Source organism: Marmota monax, unplaced genomic scaffold, assembly GCF_021218885.2.
Source record: "Marmota monax isolate L192 unplaced genomic scaffold, Marmota_monax_Labrador192_F-V1.1 WCK01_AAM20220418_F8-fsc00041, whole genome shotgun sequence".
NCBI lineage: Eukaryota > Metazoa > Chordata > Mammalia > Rodentia > Sciuridae > Marmota > Marmota monax.
This window is the reverse complement of record NW_026695238.1, coordinates 8,734,205-8,754,168: the sequence shown is the minus strand read 5'-3', so window position 1 is coordinate 8,754,168 and position 19,964 is coordinate 8,734,205. Positions and strand designations below refer to the sequence as shown.

Sequence of the window (19,964 nt, the reverse complement as noted above, 5' to 3'; positions counted from 1 at the left end):
AAACCTGACCCACACTGCCCAGTAACCCCACAACTCAACTCTTACCTCCTCACCCTACCACCACCTGGAAATCTCTTACTCCACACTACCCTACTATGCTGAGGTTTAGATGGCATTAGTACCCGACACTGCCTTGTTCATTTCTTCTATTCATTTATTTATATAGGTGGGTCCTTGCTGTCTCCCACTTCCACCACCAAACACCTTATCAGCCCCATACAGCCTTAAGGTGGGGCTGGTAAGTTACTCTCCTTATCCTGAGTTTCTAGAACAGTGCGAAGCTAGTATACACTCGGTGCTTAATGAATACTGGCTGAGGATGAGAATGAATGCGGAAGCTTATTCCACAGTCCTTTTCTCTCAGTAGGGACTTCGGACAAAGGAGACTTCAAAACGCTGGCTTAGGAGGGGTTACGGATGTCCCAGCCACCAGACCCTCAATAAGCTCTGACCCCTGTCCAGGGATAGAAGACGCGAGCTTTGCCCCCGCCCGTTCTCCAGTCTGAAAATAGAGGTCTAATCAGCAAATGCGGCCAGAGCTCCAACCTTCCAAGCACTCTCCAAATGGGGGTGGTAGAGGTGGGCAGGCCCCGCCCGGAGCCCGGCAGCCGCTGCCGGGCGCCCTCCCCCGCCGCCTGCGGTCCCCGGAGTGGCAGCCCGGGCCCGCCAGCTGAGGCCGGTGGGCGGCGCGGGCTGGAGCCGCCCCGCGCGCGTCCTGCTCCAGCTGCGCCGCCGCCGGGCCGGGGCAGCCCGCCGAGTGGCTGTGCGCGCCCAGCCCAGAGGAGCGCAGAGTTTGGAAAGTCGTCTGGAAGCTTCAGCGGAGGGAAGGGGGTGGGAAGAGTGGGGGTGCAAGACAGAAAAACCCGCCTCTCGTGAGTTAAGCGAGGAAGCGGGGGAAAAGCTCCGAGTTCCGCTTCCTGAACGGCGGGTGGGTAACGAAGGCTGGCGCGGGCAGGACCAGAGGGACCCGCGCTCTGGGACCGCGGCGGGATCGGCGCGGCCGGCGATGGCCAGTGAGCGGACCCGCAGGTTCACCCGGAGCCTGCTGAGACCGGGGCAGGCGGCCGAGCTCCGGCACAGCGCCGCGTCCGCCGCCGCGGTGGCCGTCAGCAGCCGACAGCAGCAGCGGGTGAGTGCGGCGCGTCCTCCGCGCCTCCTCGCGCGCTCGGGGCTGTCAGGGGGCCCGAGCCGGCCTCCGCGAAAGCTCGGCGCGCCCCTGCCTTGCAGCTGGCTAGTCCTCGCCCCCGCACTCCTCCCCCGCCGCCTCTGCGGGCGCCCCTGACGCCACCTCCTCGAGGCAGTGCCACCGACGCATAAGGACACGGGGCGCTTTTGGGCACGCTGGACGCTGAGAGGAACAGCTGCGTGGGCAGCAGAAATGTAGCGTGGGAGAGGATGTGCCCAGGTTTTGAGGAGGTTGGGAGGAGGCGGGGGTGCATCCACTTTATCATAGGTGATGGGGGTGCTAAGGGACCCGGACGCTTGGGGGGTGGGGATCTACAGACTACACCTCTTAGTCCACGGTTTTGCGCGTCCCTCTAGCCCCGGTCGACTACTGAGCAGAGGGGAAAGGACGTTATCTGGGCTCCTGGCCCCGGCTTGAGCTAGGACACCCTCCCCACCACCACCTTTACTCTAGCGTGGAAATAAATGTACTCCCGCTCAGCGCTCCTACCATGGGGTAAAACCCCACAAGCCACTTTACACTGCTCCAGAAAGGGCAAATTGTACTGGCTGGTGGAGACGTGGGTCATTAAAAGGGTCCAAGTGGCTTCTGGTATTTTTCTGAGAGGTTTTGCGGGGTTCTCCCTTCAGCGGCGCGTTACTAGTTACTTCCTTATTGAAAAGCCTTCTGAGTACTGGGTGATTTCCGCGGGAAGTTTTTGGGGCAGCAGCCAGTGTCTGGTGCCCAAATCCTATACATACATCTCCAGATGTTCATAAATTCCAGTAGGTGTCACAATCTGGGATGGAAGTGGCAAAAGACGGGGGAGTCCACTCTGGTGGGAAAGGGAAGGGGAACAGCCTTACATGGAGACCCGGGCTCTGCGGCCGAGCTCGCAGCTTGACTTTGCTGGACCGGAATCCTCCTTATGTGTTTCATTTTCCTTTTTGCCAGTAAATATCATTAGGAATTAAACGGCTCTTTTTTAGAGTGTCAAAGACAGTGTTGCTCTTGCCAATCACCAGTGAGGAGGGAGCCAACGGCTAGCTAGAGCCAGTTCCCACAGTGAGGACTATTCTCTAAAGCTAGAGGTCGGAAAGTTGAACAGAACGGAAGCAAATTGGCTGGCAGAGGAAGAGGCATCAGATGCCCAAGAAGGTGGGGGTGAATGAGTTGGTGGCCTGGGTCCCTTCTTTTTTTTTTTTTTTTTTTTTTAACCATTGGCTGCACTCTATAGCTACCTCCAGATGATTGGACTGTTAGCCAGCCCTGTGCCAGGGCAGCCTGCGGTTCTGATATCAGTATGCACATTTTCAAGGCAGGAAGGACAAACTGTCAAAAAGAACATTTGAAACCAAAAAAAAAAAAAAAAAGGTAAAGATATAAGAAATCTTAAGACATGAGTAGAAAACAGTTTTTGCTTTTGAACCGTCATTTGGGATTGCAACTTTGTCATTCTCTACCGTTTGCTTTACAATAACTTTGTTTTTCAATTGATTCCTTTTACAGAATCCAGTTTACAATGTGATAGAGAAATACAGCCATAATAGCGTTCAACTGAAATAAACAGCATGCATCTATTTTTAGTTTGTGTTTAGTTTCTAAGTGGTTCTCCTAGAATTTTTGTAGCACTGAAATTTCTATAAAGTGTATCTCTTCTACACACACACATATGCACAAACCCTTTCTCTAAAATTGTATGAGATTTGAAATCTTCGCAGTACTTTGTCACAGTGAATAAGCTCAGTGTCTTAAAGAGCAGTGGGGGAGGGGGATTCACTGGCAAAGGTGCTCCTCTGCCTCCCTTGCTTCACTTCAGCACCTTGGCCAACACTCCAAAAGGAGCTCTTGCCAAGACTTTTCAAGGGAGCTTACACATCTAGGCAGGCAGTGTTGGCAGCGATTTTGGCAGTGAGACATGTGCTTTGCTTTCCTCCCTATCAGCTCCTGAAGGGAAGCAGGAAGGTGATGAGTTCTCTTGAGTCAGCACCCCCACTTGGGGGACTGCTGAGGGGCGAGGTGCCTGTTTGGGACCTACAACCTTGACATTAGACTCTGGTGGAGACTAATCCTGGCTTATGATGACCAACCCCTTTAGATTCTTAATATCTCTTCTAGAGGTCCTCAAAGCCTGGTTGTCAAGGGAGAAAAAGAATAGAATAAGGGGGTGAAATGACGGGTCACTCATTTCAGCACAGACTGGGTGGATTACCTGTGTGTGTAAGCTGTCATCTAGTGAAAGATATTTGAAGGGCACTGAAAAGTCCTGCTGAGAAAATCCATCTTGCTGCTGCATAGGTAGTGACCTTTCTGAAAGCCATGTTTTAGGAACCCAACTCCTCCGTCATGTTAAGAGATTGCTGTAGGGTTAGAACTTTGTCAGATCCAATAGGAGCTGAGGAGATTGTCAAATTAACAAGGTTGTTTTAAACTCTGTGAATGGTGTGTGTGTGTGTGTGTGATTTATTTATTATTGACTGATTGATTTCTATTCACACATAGACCAAGAAATCTTCAAGATGTTCTTGGAATGTGGAAGCAGTCAAAGGGTTACTGAGTGATGTCAGCCACCAGGGCCCTGCATTGAGGGCAGTAGCTGAGGGAGGTAAAGGTATACACCAAAGCAAACTTGATTTCATTTTTGACCCAAGGCAATGGACCAGGCTTAAGTGTCTTCAGAGTCTTGGTTAGAATCCATCTTATTTTGCGAGCAGTTATGAATAAAAGCCATACATTTTGAAAAGAGAAATGTATGCTGCTTTCAGTTATCCCCCACTTTTTGTAGAAAGTAAATGAATAACAATTCATGCAAAGACCAATTCATAGGATCAAGTCAACTTTAAATAATTTTCTGAAATCCCATTGCTGCTTGTCTTACAAAACAAGCTTCTCTAGTATAAAAACCTCAGCTCTAAAATGAATTGAAAAATGTTTCTCCCATGTCAGGATTTGAGTGTTTTGTTATTTTGGTTGAATATACATACCATGTTAGCCTCAAAGTGGTAATGCCACTGATTAGAAATTCTGTCTTGATAAGAAACTTTCTTTCCAAAATGAATGAAGTGTGTTTGTACCAAATGGGTTGATTCATTTATGTGGTGTTCTCCCTCCCATCCCCCTCCCTCCCTTCCCCCCCCCCCTCTCTCTCTGGTACTGGGGATTGTTTGAACCTGGGGCACTACCACTGAACATTACTAGCCCTATTTAGTTCATTTTTTGAGGCAGGTTAGAACTAAGTTGCCCAGGCCGGCCTTGAGCTTGTGATCCGCCTGCCTCAGCTTCCCAGGTAGCTGGAATTATAGGCTTGTGCCAACATGCCTGGCTATTATTAATCTTTTGTAAAAGAGGAAGCATCCTGCCAGAAGGGATTGGAGTTAACCACTATGTTTTCTTCCTGCCCACTCACTCAGAAGGGGTAAAGAGTAAAGAGAGGAGTGTATTTTATTTCAGTAATTACAAAAATTCCATTTCCTTGCTTTGATGCCTCCTAACTCCTCTATACCCTTATAATACCACTTTTGATATTACATGTAGCTTTGACTAAGAAGCTGAACCTTTGACCTACCAAAGAGCTTTGATTGAGAAGAAATGAATATGCAAACATGTTTACATGAGTATGAGGAATTCCTAGAAGGAAGAATTTCCTCCCCTCTGAACTCCCTGACATTTAAATATTTGAAAGTAGGAGGGATTTTTAGAAATTGAGTGGGGTGCGGTGGGACTGGAATTTCCCAAAAGTCATGTCAGAGTAAGTGAGAAGATGGGGAAAGTGATACTGAATGGAAGGAAAACACTTGTTTTACTGTAGATGTTCAGAGTTGAAAACAATATGCAAAGTAAAGGCCTGTTTGGCATTCACTGCCACCTCCTTTCTTTCCTTTGACAGGGCTTTTTGTGACAAGGATGTTTATGCTTTAGCAGAAATCACACATTTATGTTGTCATATGAGGAAATTCCCTGTCTTCTTTGCTTGGTAAAGACATCAAAACAAACTTAGTTTACAAAATCAAGTTTGAATGGTACTGATTGTATCTGCTCATGTTTTTGACTTCTCAAAGACATTGAAGAGATAACTTTGAAAATAAACAGTAACAACATTGGTTCTAGAAATTTCCATGAAGGTCCAAAAAAGAAAATGAAAGAATGAGTCACCATGTATGATTTGGGGCTATCCTTCCCTCCTCAACCACTTTTCTTGATGGCCTAGTATAGAAAAAGAGGAGTCATAAATGTATGTGGTAAAACATTTATTGAGAATCCCATACAATGTGAAGTGTTTTAGTTAATTCTCAGATGAAGTTATTGTTACAAGTTATAGAGGAAGCCATTGAGACACATAGGGTTAAATACCTTGCTCAAAGCTCAAGTAACTGACACGGGACCTTTATGCATCCTGAATAGTAGCCACACAGGGTTACTATTCCAGCAAACCTCCAGCAGCTTTGCAGTTTAGAAGCTGTTTCGTGGCATCTCCAAATTGGAGGACACAAAGAGTTGGCCTTGGTTGATTTTGCCCTTTGGTCTACCTAAGATGTAGCTCTACCCAAGGAACAGGAAATTGTTCTTCCCAGGAGTGTTTCAGAGTAGCTGCCAGCGTTCACTTGAGTATTCCTGAGATTAGTAGCGACAGTGAAGTTTTTCCAAGTACCTCTCTGGGCAACTAGAAGCTCAGTTGCTAAATCCTTAGCAATGTGAATGTACTGAGTCATCCTCATCCTGACTGTCTGGCAAAGCCTGAAGCGAACTGTGACAGGGAACAGGGTTAATCCTTCGCAAGTCTGCTTCTAAGATCACTTGCTTCTCCATTCTCAGTTTGTTACCACCCTCCATCACGTGCCTAAAATTTCCAAATGCATCCTGTATCCTGGAGCACATATTTTCATTTATCTAGGTTGTGTTGGGATTCTTTTCATATTTCACATTCTATCTTATTTAAAAGCAGGGTTTGAAGTGTTTCATAAAGATGCATGTAAGACAGTAGTAACCAAACATAGTAAGCAAGAAAGCCAAAAGCAATTGTAACAAAAAAAAATCAGGTGCTAGAGATGTGGCTCAAGCGGTAACGCGCTCGCCTGGCATGCGCGGGGCACTGGGTTCGATCCTCAGCACCACGTGAAAATAAAATAAAGATGTTGTGTTCACCAAAAACTAAAAATAAATATAAAAAAGCCATCAATATTAGGAAAGTTAGATGTGGGTCAATGGAATAGAACCAGTAAATAAAATGCATAACCATGAAATCACATAGTCTTACTAAAGGTGCTTCTTGTGCCCGAGTCAAAAGGAAAAGACCATAAGACTGAAGAGATCCATTTTAAAAAAGGAGAGAGAATAATTTGCTCTTAACATTTCCAATTTTAGTTTCTATGAAGATTCAAGAGACAAGACAGTTTCTTTCCCTGTGATTTTTTTATAACAGACAATATGATGCAGTGATAGACTTTCACCAAGCAGGGTGAAATCCAAGGACCAATAGCATTGGCATCACTTGGGTATAGCTAGAAATGCAGAGTCCCAGGGCCCACACCAGACATACTAGTTGTGTATTTTAACAAGGTCCTCTGGTTACTCATAAGCACATTAAATTACAACATTAGCCACATTTTTGCAGTATATGATCAGTTAAAGACATATTTTCATTGTATGGACGTCTAATGCCAAGTGGTTTATTATGGAACTTGTTGAATGCTTTGCTTAAGGCAAAAATAAAGTTCAGACCACCTAAGATTGAAAATGGAATTTGGTTCATTTCTTAATGACTTTAGGGAAATCTCTTGTGTGTTCTTGTGTTATATTTTCTTCTTCATCTATCACCTTAATTGTAGTGTGAGCTTAATTTAAACATCTAGGTTAAGAAACATATTTTATCTCAGACATTAAATAGTTGTAGTCTAAATCAGCAAAAATTTCCATCCTGGATCATAGGGTGAAAGTTCTCACTAAAGCCATGTTGCAGAGTGAAGAGTGTTATTCCCCATACTAGATCACTTAAAACACCATCCCAGCCCATGTGTTATGGACTCAGTGTTTGTGTCCTCCTCAAATTTTGATTGAAGCTTTAATCCCCAATGTTGTGGTACTTGGAGCTGGGGCCTTTGGAAGGTAATTAGGGGTAAAATAGACCACGAGAGTGGGATTCTTATAAGGAGAGTAGAGATTTTTGAAGAAGTGGAGTAGAGATTGTCCTCTCTCTGCTAGGTGAGGATGCAGTGAGAAGATTCCATCTGTAATCTAGAAAGAGAGCCTTCTCCAGGGACCCAACAGGCTGGCATCCTGACCTTAGATGTCTAACCTCCAGAACTATAAGAAATGTTCTTCAGACCACCTATATTGTATCGGTTGCCTAAACTGATTGATAGATCATGCAATAACGATGATTTCTTGTTGCTTTGTAAGACCTTCATTGCTACCTTATTGACCCTTGGGATTTGATAATAATTGGCTATATCAGAAAAACTCATGGTTAGAATCAGAAAATCTTCAAGATGTTATTCTGTCTCATAGTCATTGAGTTCCAGAAGAAAATTATTTCTCTTGTCCACACTCAAATCCCCAAAGGATGGGATTCCATGGAGTTAAAGATCTTGTTTTCTTCGTAGACTGTAATGTAGTCCATGATCTGTTTGACTGGCTGTCCTTCATCACCATCTTGGAAGACTATTTTCTTGATTATCCCATTTAGAGTTGCAAAATACACTCTTAGCAATTTTACCACATGGAAGTCTAGCGAATAGGAGTTAGTGTAGGAAATGGCAGAGCCTGTGAGTCTGAAGACTATAACTCCAAACCCTCTCTTTGGAGAGTCTCTTTGAACAGTTACCTCTCTTTGGAGACTCAGTTTCCCAATCTGTGAAATTAGGGGATCACCTGATTGGGTCCTTGTATTTGCTTTTTTTTTTTTTTTGCCCCAGAGTTCTCACAGTGAGTCCCCCTCATCCCTCAAGTTCTTAAATGCTGCTTCTCGGAAGGTCATCCAGCATCAACAGGTGGAAGTACCCCTGCCCAGCATCCCCTCCCTCAGTCCCCTCTGTCCCTTTATTCTGCTTTGTTTCTTCATAGATCTCACTGCTACCCAAAATGATCTTTCTGAATTTGTCTATTTTGCTATACTTATGCTCCATTTACCATATAAAAACAGTTTTTTTGAGGTGAAGCCTCTTTCTCACTGCAAATGAGGTGCCTAAGGAAAGTGAGAAGAATGGGCTGGGTGCACATAAGCGGGAAATCATAGTGGGAACAAATGACACTTGTCCTTCTTTGACTCATCCTCTCCGTAGTCTCTGTAATGATTGGTAAAGCTAGACATACAGTCACACAGGAACTCTAGACATGCCAAGTATTTTACTGGTACAGTCTCTTTTAATCCTTACCATAACCCTATGGCAATAGGTTTTCATTCCTATTTTATAGATGAGGAAAGAAGTTTACAGACCAGGAATGAACCCAAATCAAACATCTGATCAATAGTGAATTCAGGACCCCATGCAGGAAGTCTAACTCCACTGTTTGAGTTCCTCCTGACCACTGTAAAACAGCCTACCAGTCCTACCTGCCAGAGAAGGCCTCATTAAACATGCAGTTAAACATCTACTGCAAGAACAGTGAGCAAAGGAAACTCCAGAATACCAGCCATAGAAAGAGTTTCTTTAAAAAAGAGTTTCTTGGAGCTGGGGATGTGGCTCAAGAAGTAGCATGCTCGCCTGGCATGCGTGCGGCCCAGGTTAGATCCTCAGCACCACATACGATGTTGTGTCTGCCGATAACTAAAAATTAAATGTTAAAATTTTTTTTAAAAAGAGTTTCTTTACAAGAGCAGAGCTGTGGCTACTTTTGCTTTGCTTAACAGTTTTTCATTCATGACATTCTGGCAATACAGGGTATTGGGATTGACAGCCACTTGGGACAGGATATGAGTGCTCAGTCACTTCCCAAGGACATGACTGGTATGGATCGGGTTAAGCTTTGCAAACAAAAGCTCCTTCAGCTCTGAAAGAGGCATCATTTGATTCTTCTCCTTCTGCAGAAATGCATTTTTGGCAATTAGCATGGAGTGTTTGGGTTGCAGTGTTGCATCAGTTACATCGTCTCTTGTGTCTTGATTTTAATGTTTGTGTTCACAAAGAAGAGGATTTTTTTTCCATTGAAGTGATATTTGTTTGCTTCTTATCATTCACTGCAGTGTCAGTGGGATGGAAATAAATGCATGTGTTTGCTGGACCTGACATGGTGACCTACATTTAATGATACAGAAATGACAAAAGTTAATCAACTTGACCGAGTTCGTGACAATAGAGAAAAACGCTTGCCTTTGAAAGTGTTAATATTTTGCAATTGGATTGTGGAAATGTCTGCCTGTGAGATTAGAAGAATTAATGGACCCCACTCATCGAAAGTTCATTTAATCAGTACTACAAAAATGTAAAAATACTCAATTTTTCTAATTTAGTTTGAGCATGCCTCATCTCCTGACACAGAATTTGGGAAACCAGGCAGCTCTGTAATATAAATTAAAAACCAAAATGGCAGAGTTTAAAAAAAGGATCTGGAAGAGAGTCTCTTTGGAAAGATGACACCATTTATGATTAGCACAATGAGCTTTTCTTCATATAATGATTTTAGTAATTACCAATTTTAATGAGTAATTAAGGCTGTCAAAATGACCAAAGACTTTTTGGCCTTTCAAATCACACATTCTATAAAAAGAACATGGGAATGAACATTTGACTTGGCAAATAAGAAAAAAAAAAAAGAAAGAAAAGAAAACAATACTTAACAAAACGTACTATTCAATGAAATTTGATAATTAAATTATTCTGGAACACCCATTGTTTATTTGATAAGCTCTTCAAAATCCTTTTGTCATGGCTCTTTAGAATATGAAAAAGGAAATTGAATGCAGCTGAGAAACCTTCAAAAATTGAAAGTGATGTTAGAGCTCAGTCACTTTTTTGAAGAAGAAAATGCAAACATGGAGAAGTAATACTTAAAGGTATTTACTTTCCATGATGTTTACATTATTCACTTATTTAAAAATCAGGCATTGATTCAAAAGAAATTTTCAAGTGAGAAAAGGCATTTAAGTTTCCTCTACAGCCTATCTATATGGACAGCTATAAATTTGTCCTGTATGTGAAACTGCTAGTAATAAAATTTACTGGCATATCAACATGCAAAGATAAGATTCGTTCAGGACTCATCCCAGAACCAATAGGGAAGGTTCATTCATTAACTTCAAGTTTTTGAAGTTAAAAGCCATTTTGTGGCTGCTCTCCAATCAATTTGAAAAATGTATCTTTTTATCACTAGGAAGCAGTGGTTTCCAGGCAGTGTAACCTTGATCAAGTGTTTAACCGCCTTTGGATTGGGTTGCTGCTAAAACAAGACATTAGTTGCCAGACCTTGAAAGATGCTTTTGAATCCTAAAAATTTGAGAGGTTTCTTACTGTTTGGAGGGAGGGGTGAGGATCAAAGAGGACTAAAATGAAACGTTTTTTTCACTTTAATAGCATCATTACTGATTCAGATTCTGATGTTAGCAACTGGAAGAATTCGGTTTAAATGACCTCTAATAAATTTATATTTTAACAATGAAATACAGAAGTGGTTACTTGAGATGGTAAGGAAGGCAGTGGCTGTTTGCACATCTCCAGGAAGGAGCCAGGGGTAAGGGACCTGGTGCACCAGTAACCAGCAGTGGCAAGGTTGGGCCAGTTGGGTTCTTCCAACCTCAGGAAGCCACGGGCAAGCACACTACCCCCTTCCCTCTTCCTCATCATGAAGAGAAGGGTGAGATCCATCTGCTTTCGGAGAGCACCTTTTCCAGACCCCATGCTGGATCTTTGTCGTTCCAGTCTTCTGGCTTGAGGTCTGTGCCGAGCTCCTCTGGGTACCACAGGGCTGGAATGGAGGCAAGCAGAGGGAGAGTGTGAACTCCTCCAGTCCCCCCAGCCTTCATAAGAGCAGCGAGAACCTCCTTTTTGGCAGCTCAGTCTCTGACTACTTGTTTTCCTCTGCCTCTCTCATCTCCTTCTCCCTTTCACACCTAAGAAAGGGAATATGATCTGACCTGGACCAGGTGTGATTTCAGAGATGTTGGAAAGAGAGCCGATTCTTCCTCCAGCCCTGTGCTCAGAGAGTCCTCCTAGCAACCTGGTACCTAACAAGACACAGTGCATGTTATTCCACAGTTAGCAATCAACCTTAGATCCACAAAATGTCATCATGATGGGCTTAAATCGATTCCTAGTATAAACCTGTTCCTCAGTTTTTATCCTGTTAGGATTAAAGAGCATAAAAATGGGAGGGTAGTGTGCCAGAGATACCTTTGTATAACTTCACTGCTAGTCAGTCTGATGAATGGCAGATCTGTTTAAATGACATTCCTCTGTCCGCCATTTAAATAGGATTCCTCTGCGTTATCTTTCCTGGACCTGGAGGATTCAGTGGCATTTTCCCCTCAAACTTCTAAAACTCTGAGCCTTTGTAGGCCAGAATTGTGGTTACTGCCCTTGCATTCCCAGGATGGCAAAATCCTGGTACAAAGTAGGTACTGACTAAACACTTCTCAAATGGAAGAAAGAAAGCATATGTTAGGCAAGTGAAAGGAAATCTAAGTGGATAGCTTGCAGTAGATAAATTCTTACGTCTGTTGCAGAGGAAATACCTTAGTGTCTAAGTACAAGCATATAGTATCACCTCAAAACTGGCAAGTGGCATTGAAGTATATTGAACAGAATTCAAGATTTCTGCAAAAGGCTATTAAAAAGTTAGAAAATAAAATGCTGATTGTGTGTATCAGTATGCCTTTATGTTCTTGAATATGTAAGACAATATGTAAGATAGGGCCAAGCAGGTAGGATGGTTTCTCCAACTCCAGCTCCTTCCCTGGTGGGGCTGAGCAGCACACAGGCCACACTGATGGACGCCATATCAGTTTTTCCCACAGATGCTGTGAGCAGACACAAGGCGGAGGCTGAATAAAACTGAGCAGGGTACAGAAAATGATTGATGAAAACACAGGAAGTGTGGGTCAAAGAGTTTTGACATTGGTTTGTTCCTGGTTCCACGATGGAGAAAAAAGCTTAATAAATCACCAGATCTGTGTGATTTTATCAGTGGATGTAAATGCTATTTTAGTCTTTGAAAACTTGCTTTCTGTCCTCAAGGTTAGAGAGCTTTCCTGACACTAGTTTAGAGTGTTGTAATGACTCTTTTCATAGAGCAGTCTCTTATTACATCTGTACTTTCCAAACTTTTCTGGTTTTATTAAGTTAGTAACTCAAGACACAGAAAATAGTGAAGAAAAAAAAAACTAGTAATCACTCACTGTATAATAAACTTTTGAAGCATTAGTCTCATTGCCAAAACATCCTAAGGAAAACTTAACGTAAAATAAGTAAGAAACTAAGTCACAGGGGTGGTTTAAGTAGATGGGGGTAGTGTCACAGAGCAAAGCCATGGAGCCTCTCAAGCCCAGTGCCTGTTCTCCTTTGGCCCAGTGCACCATCTGCAACAGTAAGTATGATTTTGCATCACAACATGGAAGTCTAGAATTCTACTCAGATTACCATGGGTTCTCCAGGAAAAGTGAAAGAGGCTTTTCTCTAGCAGAGCAGTGCATTTAAAAGAATTTAACTGGTAAACATTTACCTAACTTGGCATCCATGTCTGGTTTACTTCTTGACCATATGAGGTCACTGTTACCTATTATTTTCTGAGACTCTGTACAGGTATCTCCAAACATATGACCTGCATTTGACAGTTAAAAATTATTCCCTCCAGCTCATGAGTGCAAGGAGGGCCTAGACATGCCATTGGCCTGAGCCATTCCTGTAGGCTTACCTTGCTCTTTAGGTATGTGAACGACTGTACATAAACTCTCAGTTCCCTAAGAAGGGTTCAGAACTTGAATAAAAGCTGTACGTCTTTGAATGATATATAAACTTGTAAAAAAAAAAAAAGTCATGCACATACTGATTTATGATATCTTACACAGCTGGGCATGGTGGCACATGCCTGTAGTCCCAGTGGCTGAGCCTGGGCTTCTCTGATATTCTATGGATGTGAACACTGTGGTAGGATTTCTATTGCATTACAACAAATTTAGTGCTTAAACAACACCATGATGATAAGCCGGGAAAGGGTCTCATCATGCCAAAATCAAGGTCTCATTAGAACTGTGTCCTTTTCTGGAGGCTCTAGATGAAAATCTGTGCTTATTTGAGTTGTCACAAAATTCAGACACTTGAGACCTCAGGGTGGAGGTCCCCAGGTTCTTGATGGATGTCAACTGATGTCCATTGTCAGCCTCTAGAGGGCACTGTTCTCCTCAGCCATGGCTCCTGTGCTCCATGTTCCAAGTCAGCAATGATGTTCCGGGTCTTTACCTGTCACATCTCTCTCATCCTTTCTTCTGCCTTCCCTTCGAACTGTCCAGGATTCGTGTGATTGGATTAAATCCCTGAATGATTTAGGATAATCTTCCCATGTTCAGGTCCTTAATCACGTTTGCCAAGTCCCCTTTTCCATAGAAATGGGCATCTTTACAGGTTCTGGGGGTTATGCAGTTGTGAAGCCATCTGCAAAAATGCTCAGAAATATTATTCAAAGGAGAAACTCCTCACTAAGTAGAACTTTCTGATCCCAAGACAAAGTGGAGGAAACAGTCTTTGTAGAAGACCAGTGTAGTTCAGTTCTTAAACCTGACATTTTACTTGTACAACTCTAAGTCAGTGAACCCAGTTTTTCTCCTTATAAGATCAGTAGACAGGAAAATTCTCAAGAGGATCAAATTATTACATGGTCAAAAGTTTTTGAAGGTCCATTTGTGTTCATCATCACAGTTGTCATCTGGCCGGGGGGATGTGGCTCAGTTGCCTTTCTATCCATGTTCCTAGAAATGAGCATCCTGGAATAAGAACCCCTTAACTCAGTAGATGATTGACTATCACAAAGGTGACAGTAGTGGAACCTGATCTGGGTATTCAGGGGAACATGACCTCATGAGGTCTATATAACACCTTCTTTCTGACTGGCTCTCATCATTTTACTTCCATAAGAGTAGCTTTAGTCTGTGGTTGCTTTCAGACTTACAAGACTCTAAACTTCTTTCCTATCGTCTCTATCATGTGATGAGGGCAGAATCCAGTACTCTGTACCCCGGGACAAGGCAAACTGTCTACAATGTGTACGTGGACCGTTACTCAAAAAAATAGACTGGACTATTTAACGTGGTAGATTTACTCAAAATACCATCTGTGATTCATCAGTAATCCACTCACATTTTTGATCACAGAAAAATGGATCGAGTATTCCCCAATATTTTTTATTCATGGAAGACCTTCAGGGGAAAAGGAACCACAAGGTTAGGGTTCACGGAGGATGTAGCCTTGGAACCTCGTCCATCCCCACGAAACTTCCTTGGGCCATTGTGTCCTCTCGCTTAGCTTCTCCTCTCACACATCCACTGATGCTTCCAACTCTCCCTCCATCCTGGGCCCAGGCCCTTGATATCTTTTCCCCCCCTTTTTTTATTGGTTGTTCAAAACATTACAGAGCTCTTGACATTTCATATTTCATACATTAGAATCAAGTGGGTTATGAACTCCCATTTTTACCCCAAATACAGATTGCAGAATCACATCAGTTACACATCCACATTTTTACATAATGCCATATTAGTAACTGTTGTATTCTGCTACCTTTCCTATCCTCTACTATCCCCCCACCCCTCCCCTCCCATCTTCTCTCTCTACCCCATCTACTGTAATTCATATCTCTCCTTGTTTTTTTCCCATTCCCCTCATAACCTCTTATATGTAATTTTGTATAACAATGAGGTTCTCCTTCCATTTCCATGCAATTTCCCTTTTCTCTCCCTTTCCCTCCCACCTCATGTCTCTGTTTAATGTTAATCTTTTCCTCCTGCTCTTCCTCCCTGCTCTGTTCTTAGTTGCTCTCATTATATCAAAGAAGACATTTGGCATTTGTTTTTTAGGGATTGGCTAGCTTCACTTAGCATAATCTGCTCTAATGCCATCCATTTCCCTGCAAATTCCATGATTTTGTCATTTTTTAGTGCTGCGTAATACTCCATTGTGTATAAATGCCACATTTTTTTATCCATTCATCTATTGAAGGGCATCTGGGTTGGTTCCACAGTCTAGCTATTGTGAATTGTGCTGCTAAGAACATCAATGTGGCAGTATCCCTATAGTACGCTCTTTTAAGGTCTTCAGGGAATAGTCCAAGAAGGGCAATAGCTGGGTCAAATGGTGGTTCCATTCCCAGCTTTCCCAGGAATCTCCATACTGCTTTCCAAATTGGCCGCATCAATTTGCAGTCCCACCAGCAATGTAGAAGAGTACCCTTTTCCCCACATCCTCGCCAGCACTTTTTGTTGTTTGACTTCATCATGGCTGCCAATCTTACTGGAGTGAGATGGTATCTTAGGGTGGTTTTGATTTGCATTTCTCTGACTGCTAGAGATGGTGAGCATTTTTTCATGTGCTTGTTGATTGATTGTATGTCCTCCTCTGAGAAGTGTCTGTTCAGGTCCTTGGCCCATTTGTTGATTGGGTTATTTGTTATCTTATTGTTTAATTTTTTGAGTTCTTTGTATACTCTGGATATTAGGGCTCTATCTGAAGTGTGAGGAGTAAAAATTTGTTCCCATGATGTAGACTCCCTATTTACCTCTCTTATTGTTTCTCTTGCTGAGAAAAAACTTTTTAGCTTGAGTAAGTCCCATTTGTTGATTCTTGTTATTAACTCTTGTGCGATGGGTCCTATTAAGGAATTTGGAGCCCGACCCCACAATATGTAGATCAGAGCCAACTTTTTCTTCTATCAGACACAGAGTCTCTGATTTGATATCAAGCTCCTTGATCCATTTTGAGTTAACTTTTGTGCATGGCGAGAGGAGGGGATTCAGTTTCATTTTGTTGCATATAGATTTCTAGTTTTCCCAACACCATTTGTTGAAGATGCTATCCTTCCTCCATTGCATGCTTTTAGCCCCTTTATCAAATATAAGATAGTTGTAACTTTGTGGATTAGTCTCTGTGTCCTCTATTCTGTACCATTGGTCCACCCGCCTGTTTTGGTACCAGTACCATGCTGTTTTTGGCCCTCGGTCTGTTGTTTCAAACTCAACAGGGTCCATGGATAACACGTTTTCTTACCTCATAATTCTGTTTTTCCCCCCTGAATTTTATATCTCAGTTGGTCCAATAAGTCTCAATATGAAACTAAATTCTTTCTGTACTCTGCCACCATTCATGTTCCAAGAACTGGCATTACCACCTCCTAAATGTTTCAACCATTTCCCTGACTTTAGTGATCTAGGGAAATGGCTCAAGATTTCCTCCCTGGATGGTCTTCTGCAAGGTCCTTGTAGTTCCTTTCCAGCCTTCTAACTGGGCTCCTTGTCTCTGGTCTCTCCACACCGTGATCCACTGCCCACATGTGCACGTTTGCCTACATTATCTTGTGCACACCCACGTCTGTGATGATGCAGGCCCACTTGAATGCTGTTGATGCTTTTGGTTACCGCCTCCATATTTATGGTCCTTTTAAATGTTCTCACCATTTCATGACATTTTTTGAAAAGGAAATGCATTGCAAATATTGTAATATGACATTATCTTTTTCCTCCTTACTTCAATGCTTTAAATATTACCTAGCATTAGAAACAAGAGCCCAGGCATTCAGAATCAATGACGTTGAAAAATGAAACAGGTTCAGACTTTTTCAAAGGACCCATTTTAATTATTGCTTTTCAATGAAATGATGTGACTATGGGGGAGGGGGAGGGATGTGTTTTAGGCCTGTGATTTCTTTAGTTTTAGAAGCACATAACTTATCATTTCTAATTGAAATTTTTTTTAGCTCTTGAACATTTGTACCATTTCTAAATATATTTTTTTCTAATTGTGGTGAGTCATATTAAATTGTACATTATTTTTTTATGAATTATCTAGTTTTCTGGGGAAAATAGGAAGTCGTATTAAATTGTCCTATTGCTAGCATTGAAAATCTTTGATCTAATAATTCTTAGTTCTAACATCCTCTTGCTGCCTATTACAGAACCAACTCTTAAGCACCTGTATGCAGCATGTGCCTTTAAACCATCACCCTCAGGTTTCTCCTTTCTCCTACCCAAAATACTCCTACCACCCAAATACATCCAGAGTCCAGGTAGCTTGAATTGCATTGGGTCCCTCCTTTCCATGACATATATTCTTAAAATTATGAAATATACAATGTATAAAACTATAGGGAACATATATTTACCCTGTAAAGAATGACCCTAGGGCTTTTGATCATGAAATACCAATACTTCTGCAGTATTCCATCCTAGTTTCCTTTTACCTGTACATAACTACTAATCAAATGTGCTAATCTCCCCCTTCTTCTTTTCCTTATAATTTTTTACCCTCTCTTTTTCCTTCTCTCTCTCTCTCTCTCTCCACACACAGAATATTTTTTTCATGACACACTTGAAAATAAATTGTATGCATGATACCCTTTACCTCTAAATACTTCAGATACATTTTTAAAAGTAATTTCTTTATACAACTATAATAAAATAATCAACATCAAGAAATCAACCTTGGTACAGTAATATATAGTCCATAGACATAATTAAATTTTGCCAGTTGACCTCCTAGTTTTCTCTCTTGGTCTCTTTAGTTTTCCTTGATGTGTCACTATTTCTCAGTCTTTGATGTGAAAATTTTGAAACCACAATCCTTGTAAGATGGCCCTTAGTTGCTTTTAGATTGAAGAATCCTCCTGGTGAGATTCAGGTAGTGCTGATGTGGTCAGGAATGTTACAGAAGTGATGTGCACCATGAGTGTACCATGTCAGGAGGAACGTTTTGGTTGGCTCCTTCATTGGTCACTAGTTACAAGGTGTCTGCAGGTTTCTTCTCTGTGAAGTTTGTAGGTTCCCCTCGGTAACCCATGAGTAAGTTGTGCGGGGACCTTCTGAGAGCCCCTGCTTCTCTTCATCCAGTTGTGATAATTTCCTGAAACAGTTATCCCTGTGGGTGGACATTTACTATGTTCCTATTAGTCTTCAATTTTTGCTCTTATAAACAATGCTTCTATGAACATCCTTTTCAAAATCTCCTGGTAAACAAGGACACAGATTTCTTTAAGGGCAAATGCTTCTTCAACTTTAAAAATACTCCCAGGTTTTTTTGCTTTTGGTTTTAGTTTTTCAAAACTACCATGTCACTTTTTCACTCTCATCATTAGTGTCAAAGGCTTTCCTTTCTGCATTTCCTTGACAGTAAAATTGCCAGTGTTTCCCATTTTTACCAATTTGGTGGCTGTAAGATGGGATCCTATCAGTTTTCATTTGTATTTCCCTCTTAACCAAATGAAGTAGAGCATCTTTTTTATATTAGGGGGCCATTCAGTTTTCTTTTCACGCTGACAATTTAGTCTTGGGAGATTGACACTCATATGGTAAGTGTGTCAAAAAATAAATGATCAGATGATTATTAGAAGTTAGCTTTTAGGAAGAAATTTGTTAAATTCATTTAAATTGCATTTGGAAGTTTTGTTAGCACGTCCTCAAAACTATGTTTATAATTAGGAACAGTGTCTTTCTGCCATTGAGTTTGTGAGCTTTATTTTTCAGTACTTAAATGTCCCATATAAAATTTTCATAATGAAATTCATAGCAATAAATGCAAGCAGGTGTCTCCATTTAAGAAAATCCTAAGTATTCCAATTTTTGCCCTAGTTGAAAGACAAGAGAGCTATTTAGACTATAGAGTTTCCTGGTCCCAAGCATTTCTTGTGCAAGTGTTGCTTGTTTAAATCAAAACTGAATTATACACTACATTCCATTTAAGTAGTAGACAACAACCATCCTGAAAGATTGTAATTTCAAAGTCTCAGGATTTTTCCAGGGACAGATTCTGGTTGTAGTACTTGGTTTTTATATTAGAAGTTTTTTCATTCTTTTTTGACATTAAGATTAGATTAACAGTTTCATTCTACACTTGTATGAAAATACAAGGTCGTGGGAGTGAGTTGAACGTAGGAGACTCATTTTTACTATCACAGGGTGGAAAAAGATTATGACTTGGAGCTGGTTTGGGGACCCAGTTTTGTGGGTTCTGAGTGGCAAAGCTGAATCTTCCCAGAAGAGGTAAAAGGGCACCACCAAGGCAGAACAGGCAGCTCAAATGTGGTCCAATAAGAGAAATGGAGCGACTGAGTAATTGGCTCAAGATGGCACTTGTTAAATGGAAGAGTGATGGCTGACACTCTGAATTCACTGTCTTAGCCTCTATGTTTTAAGAAACTGTGAATGTTTGTGTGTATGTAGGTGTGCTTGTGTGTGTGCCTGGACATTAGAACATTATGAATTTTAGGGCATAATGGGGAAAATGCATAATTGGGAAAATGAAATATATATTAAGTATAAAATCCAACTTGATTTGCTTTCTTTTCTCACTCACTAAATGGAAAAGCAGCGGGGATGGGGGATGTAGCTCAGTGGTACAGCACTTGCTTAGCATGTGAGAACCCTGGGTTTGAACAGTGTCTTTCTGCCACTGAGTTTGTGAGCTTCATTTTTCAGTACTTAAATGTCCCATATAAATTTTTCATAATGAAATTATGAAAATAAATAGATAGAAGAAATGTGATTTCTCCTAAAGACTATAATATATAACTTATTGAAGTGAAAATATTTAAGACTTTGTAGAATAGCTCAAATTATTTAACGTGTGGGTTCTGTTTTTGTATTATGTGATAAACTGCAAACAGACTCACTGGT

At 41.7% G+C, this 19,964-nt stretch overlaps 1 protein-coding gene across 3 annotated transcripts in view; it reads left to right on the top strand.

The window, feature by feature from the left end:
• Positions 1 to 880: 880 nt before the first annotated feature.
• Dock10 (dedicator of cytokinesis 10) overlaps positions 881 to 19,964 on the top strand; it is a 234,253-nt gene continuing 215,169 nt past the window's right edge. For 2 of the 3 annotated variants that reach the window (XM_058577514.1, XM_058577513.1), the window contains exon 1: positions 881 to 1,129. In XM_058577514.1, coding sequence (XP_058433497.1) covers positions 1,007 to 1,129 — 123 coding nt within the window. In that variant the 5' untranslated portion in view covers positions 881 to 1,006. The remainder of the gene's footprint in view (positions 1,130 to 19,964) is intronic. The other variant, XM_046439593.2, reaches the window with a different exon arrangement.